Source organism: Letharia columbiana, assembly GCF_014066305.1.
Source record: "Letharia columbiana isolate WasteWater2 chromosome Unknown Sc0000067_s1, whole genome shotgun sequence".
In the NCBI taxonomy this organism is placed as follows: domain Eukaryota; kingdom Fungi; phylum Ascomycota; class Lecanoromycetes; order Lecanorales; family Parmeliaceae; genus Letharia; species Letharia columbiana.
The window spans coordinates 1-10,122 of record NW_023501112.1 but is presented as its reverse complement, the minus strand read 5'-3'; the positions used below and the strand labels follow the sequence as shown (position 1 = coordinate 10,122).

Genomic DNA, 10,122 nt, shown 5'->3' with positions numbered 1-10,122 from the left:
ATTGATCACAGCTACGTAGGCTATCTTTTCGATCTGCCCACCCGTCGTCGTTCAGCGTGGCAGCCTTCCTCCAACCCTCTCGGCACCGTGCCAGTCAACTTCGTTAAAAATACATTGAAAGCTGTGATCCGAGCTGGGTCTTCGAATGAGAACAAGCATCCCCAAGAATACATGGACAGGAAGCACTTAACTTCCCAAAACCTCTCTTTCTCCCCGGACCTCCACGGCTGAATCCAAACTCTGGCCTCAAACTCAATTCCATACGCAGTGGCTCATTTCCGGCCGAGCAGGTGATCCAATTTTCGATGCCTGCTACGCCATCACAGTACAATCCTTAGAAGACAAGGACATCGAACAAAGTGGTTTAGAAGTGGCTGATAGCGCATTGCTCGACCGTATTGGTCCGGCAATTTCCCTAAACATGCGGGCGTCAGCGTCGAGTGGCTTCGACTGACCGATCGTGGGATTCGGGGAAATGGGTATATGATGTTCATGGAGCTGAACAACCTAGAGATTGCACAATTGCTCGAGAGTCGAATAGCCAAAGTGGTTTGGTGAGCTGCTCCAGGAGTAAGATCTTCTCTTGCTTTCAAAGCTGTAATTCAAAAACAAATTTTATTCCAGACAGTATTCGGTGGCCACAGAACACAAGTCAAATCCGATGTTCCACGGTAAAGCCTCATCCAGACGCAGGGACACTGCCCCTTCAGTGGGTGTTTCCCTCATACAGGTGGTGAACCAGCTTCCTTTTCCAGGCTCCCGAGAGAGGGTGCTCGGGAGGAGGAGAAACAGTGTCGATATCCCGCACGCCGCCCTTTCCTTTGAAGCTCACCATCGCATACAGAGATTTCGAAGTTGAAATAGAAGAGGTGCACAAAGACACCCCATTCGATATAGCGTGAGGTCGCGACATTTGCTGCAAGCATAAAGGCGGGAAACTCAAATTCGAGGGGCAACGCCTGAGCAAATTTTCACGGATTCCAGGTACTGCAGAGCTCGCTGGAATCTACGAAGTGAGAGGAGAGCTGCTCACAGAGCCCATGATGAGCAGTGACGGTGGTTGAAGAGGCACACTATTCTCCTCACCTTGAGTTGGCAGCCATACTCGTACTGTTCCAGATGGGCTCGGCATCGAACTTCTTCACGTGCTCGGCTACCATATAACCTGACTTGTGACTCCGCAAACATGGACTCAGCTCTCTTAAGATAATCTTAGGTATCTCTGTTCGTAGATACTTGGATCTCAAGTCAATCTAGATGCATTCTAATTCGCGACATGCGATTCGCGATTTGCGCTAGCCGAGAGGGTTGGCATCTCATCGTAAGGCGAAGTCGCCTTAAAATAGCGTGGGCGAAGGCCAAAGAAAGAGTGCTCGCCTCATCCTTGGTTCTCATGCACTGGCTCGGTTTTTGTGTGCTAGACTGCTTTAGGAAGTGAGATCAACACGACAGTTTCAGCCTGCAACATCACATCTGGAGTCTGGCTGCATCTTGGCGTCATCATCTATCTGTGGCCCAGCATCAATCGCTCCTCTCTCTGACAAAATCCTTCTCTCTGATAACACAGCAATCATGGGTCTTTGAATTGACCGGCCCCCAACCCCCCCTTCACACTCAACCAGGTTCTCAGTGTCGTTCTAAGAACGGGACTGAGAGAACACTGTCGCTACCCATCCATGGTACCTTGAACACTCATCATTTATCTCTTCGAAACAATCAATCCTTCGCCCATCACAGGCGCACATCACGCCTCCAATTCACCCAGTGATCAATCATGCAACTTAACCCATTCGTCACCCTCTCCCTCCTCCTCATCACCCTCCTCCAACCCTCCCTCGCCCAAACGCCCTCCAACTTCGCCTTCCGCACCACGAACCCGCTAATTTTGCAATTTAACACCACAATCGTTTCTCCCCAAGGGGAACTGTTGCCCGAAGCCGGTACGTCTCCGTCCTCTCCTCTGCCCTCAACCCCCCATTCCTCCCTACCGCTGACGGGCCCCAGCCGTCGCCCACCCCCAACCCTCGGCACCACCGCCGCCCTCCCCGGCACCTACCTGGCCGTCATGGTCGACCCCGGCGCCGGCACCGCGACCGACGTCTTCGAAGTCCTGCACTACCTGCTCCCGGGCCTGACCTCCCCCGACGCCCCCACGACGCGCAACGGCACGGCCTTCTACCCCCTCACGACCGCCGCCCAGCCGCTCGCGCCCTATCTCGTCCCCGCACCCACGCCGGGCGACGCGCACTCGTACACCCTCACGCTGTGGAAGCAGCCAGAGGGCTTCGCGGTCCCCGGCGCCTTTCTCCGCTACTTGCCGCTCAATGCGTCGGATCCGACGAATCGGTATCCGTTCAATCTGACGGGCTTGGTGGCGGCCGCGGGGTTGGGACAGCCGCTCGCGGCGGGATATTTTGATGTGCAGAACACTACTGCTAGTGCTACGATGACGGCGGGGCATACGACTACGAGTGGGGGAGCGAGTAGTACGACATCGTCGTCGGGGCACAGTACGAGTGAGGGGAGCAGTACGGCGACGGGGAAGACGGTGGCGGCGACCAGTTCGGCCGCCTTGATAAGTGCCGAAGGTTGTGTGAGTGTTTGGTCTGTGGGCTGTTTTGCATGGGCGCCCTTGGCGTTGGCCGGCGTTGCGGCTTGGATGTGAGCAGGCCGGAGAGGAGTATAGTGTGGGCATGGGAGGAAGGTCAGATGCTAGGCTCACTCTTTGCTTTCAATGGAATATTATGGTATGTTAATGGAAGCGGCGTTGATCTAGAGCTTAGAGCTACGCGTAGCTACTGGACCAGTGTAGATCTGCTGCGGCCGCCATATAGGCGGCGAGTTCACTGCAGGTCATGATTCAGTCTGTATTTAAAGGGGTTGATCGACTTACTATTGAATTCCCTCCACCGGGCCATGTACCCCTGCGCCCTCGCAATCGCCGTCAACGGGAAGATGATCTCGGGCGGCAAACCACTAACACAAATCCATGAGTCCCTCCAATGCTAACGCCAAGTAACGATACCCCAATGCACTCGATCCACTGTAGGCGCTTCCAACGGAGGAAAGGGTGGAAGAGATGGAGTGCAACGTACAGCGCAGTATAGACAAAGCACCCAAAAAGATCAACATTCATCCTGATGTTCCTGCTCCGGAACCACTCATCCTCGCTCACGCATCGCTCAATCTCCTCCGCGACCTCCACAATCTCGAACTTGCTGCGCTCAAACCCGCCCAAGATCTCCTTCACAAAGCCTGCGCGCGGATCCACAGTCTCGTACACGCGATGGCCGAACCCATAGAGCTTCCCCCTCCCGCTCTTCACCTCCGCGATCAGTGCCGGCACCTGTGCTGTTGAGCCCACGCGCGCCAGCATGTGGTAGACCATGTCGATGGCGCCGCCATGCAGGGGCCCGTAGCCGGCGCTCAGGGCGGCGATGAGGCAGCTGACGGGGTCGGCGCGCGTGGAGGCCGTGTGCAGGAAGGCGGCTGTGGCGTTGGCGAGGCCGTGATCGGCGTATAGCAGCCAAAGTTTCTCGATGGCGGTATGCTCGTGTGTCGAGAGGGGGCGGCCGAGCATGCGGAAGACGTTGGCGGCGAAAGGGAGAGTGGGGAGAGGCGGCGTGAAGGGCGTGGAGGTGCGGTGGCAGTAGGTTACTGCGACGACGAGGGCGAGGGCGGAGAGGGTGGGGGTGATTTGGGCTTCGATTGTTAAAGGGGGGTTGGCGTATTCGTAGAGGTTGGCGCCTATGAAGGCGGGAATTGTAGTGGGGCGGGAGGAGAGGTGGGCCGATAGGCCGGCGAGGATCATGGTCATTGGGGGGGCGGTGGTGCTGGTATTGAGGAGCGTAAGTTGGACGCTTGAGCTGGGTACGGTGCAAGGGCGTGCTCACGGGAAGGCGTGGATGACGCTGAAGATTGTGTCTGCGGGCGTCGACAGTGCGGCTGCAAGCTCTGTTCGCAGCTGGGCTTTCTGCGTTTGGGACGGCAGATAGCCCCAGGTGAGAAAGTGGAGGACATCCTCATATTGTAGGTCTTTGTGGTAGAGTTCGCCGACGGAGTAGCTTCTGTAATGCAGGGTTCCAGTGCTGCCATTCCTAGATTCAACGCGTGGGTGTCAGCCCGGGCTGGGAAGCTTGCTGGTGCTTGTCAAGTTGTTCATACAGGTATGCAACTTCTGACTCGACGACGGCGGTGTTTCGAAGTCCTGGGTCAGAGATGAGCAGACCGGTATCGGCATCAGGCGCTGTTATTTGCTTGAAATGGGGTGCGTGAATTGCGTTGTGGGATATTGGGATCTCGTAAGTCTTTCTTGTACGGTTGTCAGTAATACTGAGCGAAGCCTTCTGGGTCATAGTGTTGGATTCAATTGAACATCGCGTCGTACGTGTTGCTCGCCGATTGTGGCTGTCGATGTCAGGTACCTCATCTGCACGTAATTTCTGAAATTAACTTGAATTTTCTATGCCGTGGCATCAGAATCGGTGGCCTTGTTCGGAGTAGCGAACGGTAAGATCGTAGCGCGATAATTTGTCATGCATCCATCAATGGGGCCATGAGGGGCACGCGCATTAGCGGTAACCTTTAGTTACAGCTTCGCAGCCACTTACCTTCGGCGTCTCCGTGATAATTGTGTAGTTGTGCAGACGGGTCAGGTAACGAATTTGAAAGCGATAGCGCAGAGAAGCCTGAAACTTCAGAGCACTTGTTTACCTGATTGATACTTATAGCAATGGCAACGAGGACGCCAAACGACAATACCCGCCAAGCTTACGATCAAATCATTATCGACATCACCACCTACGTCTATCACCACAAGCCATCGAGTCCCAAAGCATGGCTCCACGCTCGCACGGCGCTTCTGGACGCCCTTGGCTGCGCCATCGAGACCCTGACGACAAGTCCTGAATGTGTGCGCATGCTAGGCCCCGTTGTTCCGGGCACAGTAGTTCCCAATGGCTTCAGGTTGCCTGGTACCTCGTATCAATTAGATCCCGTCAAAGGAGCCTTCGATATGGCTATACTGATTCGCTATCTTGACCATAGTGATGGGTTTTATGGCGCTGAATGGGGACATCCGTCGGGTAAGTTGTCTCCCCGTGGTAGAGAACACCCCAGCGTATTCAATGGCTCGAACGTGAATTGATATTGATAATGGAGACAACCTCGGTGCCATTCTCGCCGTCAGCGACTGGCTCAATCGTACCTCCCCCAAAGTCCGCGGCAGTAATCCCATGGCTCCGCCCCTCACAGTATCAACCCTTCTCACCGCTCTCATCAAAGCCTATGAGATCCAAGGGATATTTCAAATCCTTAATTCCTTTAACGCCCTTGGTCTTGATCATGTCATTCTCGTCAAAGTATCCGCGACGGCGGTCACCTGTTGGCTTCTAGGCTTGAGCGAGCCGCAGACCCACGGTTAGTGGGTCCATTATGAGGCCATAGCGTTGGTGGCTGTTTGATCAGCCGTTCGTGTTGTTGGTACCCTTGTTGGTACCCCTGTTGGTACCCCGGCAAGGGGTTGGGGACAGGTGTCCAGTACGAGCTATATAGCCACCTGTTTTGCACCTGTCAACGGCTCTTCATTCGATTTCGTCTCTTTTAGAGCTATATTATTTTTCTTCTTCTTTTCGTAGTTAAGTCTATATAAATTAGTCTTTATTTAACTATTATAAGTATTATCCAACTATTATAAATATACTCTATACTCTTATATACTTCGTAATAGCCTCCGCCGCTACTATTAAGTTTAAAAAAGTAATTAAATATATTACCCCCGCCTTTAAGATTATTAAAAAGACCTTTAACGTAGCTAATAAGGCTAATAAGGCCCTTAAGGCCAAAAAGGCTATTAAGGCTAAAATACCTCCCCCTCGCTAAAGAATATTCTTATATACGATACGTTATCGAGTATTATAAGCCCGGATTAGATAAATAAAACGCCTTTATTTATTACTAAAGTAGATCTTTAAGAATTAATAGCCTAGCTATTTAAGGTCTAAGAGAAGCGAAATAATCGCTATTCTTATAAGGGTAAAGTTTATAAGTTATATCGCTATTATCGCCGCCATAGCCGTAGTTATCGTTATCGTTACTTAAATATATCGAATTCGAATTTATTTAACTCTAAATCGAACTAAGAGAAAAGAAGAGAGATTTTCTTTCGTTATATAAAAGATAAGAAGCCCTTTCTTAGTATTACTAAAAGATTTCGAAGTATAAATATTAAGTACTTTAAATAAATCTTCTTCGAGATCTTTAAGATTAAAAATTTCGCTAAACTAGCTTATATATATACTATCTCGATTAAGAAGAATAAGAATATTAATAGCTATAATTATATAATATATTACTTTTATATATACTCGATAGTCGCTAATCGCTTTATATATATTAGCGTAAAGAAAGACTTAAATAAAACTTTATATACGTATACTATTCGCTTATTACGACTATCTATTATCTATAGATTTAACTTTATTCTCGCTTATTATCTCGTCTTTATTATTATATATATTTAGAGTAATTAAGATAATTCTAAGATCTAAAAAGCGAATAATTAGAGTTATAGAGATCTTCTTATATTTAAAGAAACTTATATAAGTAATAATAAGCTAAATATCGTTACGCCTAGCCTTAATAAGATTACCGCCGAAGAAATTAAAATTTATAAGAATTTTAATAGAGGTAGCTATTTTCGCGAGCGCTATATCTATTTATATATCTATATAATCTATTAATAAAATTATTTAATAGATAAGTATCTTAAGATCTTAAATTTAGCTATAAATAGCTTTAATTATTTATTATTAAATAATCGTATTATTAAGATAGAATAACTTTTAGAGTATTCGCAGATACTCTAGTCGCTATAGTATATATCTAAGAGATTTTTATACGCGCTATATAATCTACTAAACTCGAATTTACTCTATTAGAGATCGTTAATAGTTAATAATTAATTTAAATAATTAAACGATTACTCGAATCTAATATTTATTAAGATTATTTCGACTATTCTTCGAAAGAGCGTTAAGATAGATTTTCGAGGCTATATTTTAGTCTATCGTAATTAAAATTATCTATTAATACGTTAAATATCTTAAATATTATTAATAAATCTTTAAAAATAGCTTTAGTAATATCGTCTAATCGAGGTTAATTCTTAAAATAAACCCTACTACATCTATTCGCTACTCGATTTAATATTAAAATATAATAAAGATTAAAGACGAATTTATAATCTCTTATTTTTATATAGTTATTTAGTTAATAACGATATTTAGACGAAGTAAGGCGTATTAAAATATATTATATATAATAACGTAGTAGTAGTATTACTATAGAAAGGTCTAAGAGTTTAATTCGTTAAAAGAGATCTTAAAGACGTCTTTAGATATATATTCGTCGCTATATTAAATTAATAACTACTTAATTTTAATTACGATAAACGCTATTAAAAAGAATAATATCTATTATTTAAACTACGTATATTATTATTTCTATTTAATCTCTTTATAAAGGCCTTTACTTAAATCTTAATCGCGATTCTTCTATAAAAAGTAATACTTTACTATCTAGACGATTTCTTTATAATTCTTTTATTAGATAATAATATAATTATATATATCTAATAGTTCGACTAGCTATATAGCGAATTAAGTCTTTAAATTAATTATATAAAGAATATTATAGATTTTATAGTCGAGTTTCTAGAAATCGAATTCGATAGTATTTATATATAGGCGAGATTCTCCTCGAATAAGCTAGCTAAAGCGAGAATTATAATTAAAAACCTTTTAAAAAGAATAATTATCTTATATTAGAAGCTCGAGTTAATAATTAACTTTCTCTCTTTCGCTATTAAAGTCGTAATTTTAGAAAGAGTATTCTTAAGACGACTTTTTAATATTCTTCGAAGGTCTATAATAATTGTATAAATTATAGACGATATAAGAGTAGACTTACTATAGTGAAATATCTTTCTAAAGTACTAAAATAGCGTCGCCTTAATACGTTACGTCGATAGTCGAGTTACGTAATATATATAAATCGATATATCTAGAAAATTCGATATAAGAGACTATATTCTCGATTATCTCGATTATATTTAATCGATTTAGCTTAAAAACGTTTTTAGTATTAAAATAGCTATACGTTATCGTTTTAAAGATATATAATTTAAAGAAATAAAGGTCGTTTATTACGCGATAGAGCTATAACTATATTAGTTATAAGAATCTCGCTTAATTCTCTACTACGATAACGACGTATACGTTAATAAATTATGTAAATTCTTTATATACGAGCTAGCTATAACTCTATTACGCGATATAGCTATATTAATAACTACTTATAATATTATAATAATATTTATTTAAATATCTACGAAGGCTAATTAGCTAGTCGATAATCTATTATATTTTTAATATCGAAAAATCGCTAACGTATATTTATAGCTGAAAGGTCTTATATCTCCGCTAAAATAAGGCGAGATCTATTAGAATATTAATATAATTAGATTATACTATCTCGAGAGATTATATAACTTCTCTAATAGAGATTTATTATTAAAATTAGAAAGATATATATAACTTTAATAAGATTCTATACGATCTATTACGTACTAATAAGAATCTAATCTCTCTTTTTAATAACTATAAATACTCTTATAGACTAAATTATTAATCTAAGTACTTATCGCGTTAAGTCGAAGTCTATAAAGATATATCTTATCGATCTTAGATTAGTCTATATAAATATAGAATTCGATAATCTCTTAATATTTTATTACTTTTAATTATAACGTATTATTATAGATAGTTAACGTTTTCGTAGCGAAGCTAATATAAAAGAAAGGCGTTTAATTATTAAGAATCTATTACTTTAAATTCTTTCTTATTTCGATAAGTTAATCTATACTAAGACGACTCTATATATCTTCTTTTATCTTATCTTCGCGATATTTCTACGCGTAGATAAGTTTATTTATAATAAGCGAGATCTTTAATAGAAGAACTTCGGCGAATAATTTCTTATATATCGCTCGATAAGACTATTCGATAATTATCTAAAACTTATACTTTTAGCGTTTAAAACGAATCTATTTCGTCGTAATATTATACTTATAATCGTTATATTAGATAATAACGTATACGTAGTTAAAGTCTTATATTATCTCTTTAAATAGAAAGCCTTATCTAATATATCGCTATTTTAGTTAAGAGGCTTCTTCTTTATTAAAGAAATCGTTATTAATAACCTCCGCGAGATATTAATATTACTTAATATTAAGGGCTATTATTTAAATTATTTCTTTTATAGAGAGATTATAATATTAGTATATAACGTCGATCTTAGTAATAATGAGATTTAATTATTAAATCGTTAAAAGTTAGATTTCTATCGCCTATATATCGTTACTTATCTAGTTTATATACTTAGAGTATTACTATAATATTAGTATCTTTTAGCCTATTCGCGCTAATACTATTAATCTCTATTACTTACTACGATAGATATCGTTAAAAGTTCTTCTCGAGACCTTCACTCTCTTTAAACGACGTCTTAGGTTTTAAGAGTTTTCTAGCGCTAAGAGGTCTTTTTTTAAATTATTTATATATTTAAAAAAGATCTTAGCTATCTTAGTATTAAATATATCTAATTATCTATCTATATATCTACTTATATATACGTTATTTTATATATAGCCTTATTATTTACGAGTACTAATCGTAATAGTAGAACTATAGATTAGTAAGTTTATTATAAAACTATAGCGTTAGTAGCTATTAAATCAGCGCTTCGTATTAATACCCTTGTTGGTACCTCTATTAGTACCCCGATAAGGGGTTAAGGATAGGTATTCAATACGAGCTATATAGCCATCTATTTTACACCTATCAACGGCTCTTTATTCGATTTCGTCTCTGTTAGAGCTATATTATTTTTCTCTCACCTACCCACACCTATATATAGCCTTATTTCACTCCAGGTTATGTCGCTTAGATATAGGAGTTTTCTAGCGCTGGGGGGCCTTTTTTTGAACTATTTATATATCTAAAAAGGTCTTAGCTGCCTCAGTGTTGGATATGCCCAATCATCTATCTACATATCTACTTC

At 41.7% G+C, this 10,122-nt stretch overlaps 3 protein-coding genes across 3 annotated transcripts; 2 read left to right on the top strand and 1 right to left on the bottom strand.

Annotated features, from left to right (window-relative positions):
• Positions 1-1,393: 1,393 nt before the first annotated feature.
• HO173_011773 (uncharacterized protein) lies at positions 1,394-2,665 on the top strand (the record flags this gene model as incomplete). The annotated part of the gene is made up of 3 exons (XM_037313651.1): positions 1,394-1,434; positions 1,920-1,940; positions 2,005-2,665. 3 exons carry the CDS (start codon positions 1,394-1,396, stop codon positions 2,663-2,665), a joined length of 723 nt encoding a protein of 240 aa, XP_037159417.1.
• A 107-nt stretch (positions 2,666-2,772) lies between these two features.
• HO173_011772 (uncharacterized protein) lies at positions 2,773-4,429 on the bottom strand (the record flags this gene model as incomplete). The annotated part of the gene is made up of 6 exons (XM_037313650.1): positions 2,773-2,846; positions 2,894-2,976; positions 3,096-3,833; positions 3,894-4,097; positions 4,165-4,307; positions 4,388-4,429. 6 exons carry the CDS (start codon positions 4,427-4,429, stop codon positions 2,773-2,775), a joined length of 1,284 nt encoding a protein of 427 aa, XP_037159416.1.
• Positions 4,430-4,732: 303 nt separating this feature from the next.
• Positions 4,733-5,423, top strand: HO173_011771 (uncharacterized protein; the record flags this gene model as incomplete). The annotated part of the gene is made up of 2 exons (XM_037313649.1): positions 4,733-5,084; positions 5,161-5,423. 2 exons carry the CDS (start codon positions 4,733-4,735, stop codon positions 5,421-5,423), a joined length of 615 nt encoding a protein of 204 aa, XP_037159415.1.
• Between the last annotated feature and the right edge of the window lie 4,699 nt (positions 5,424-10,122).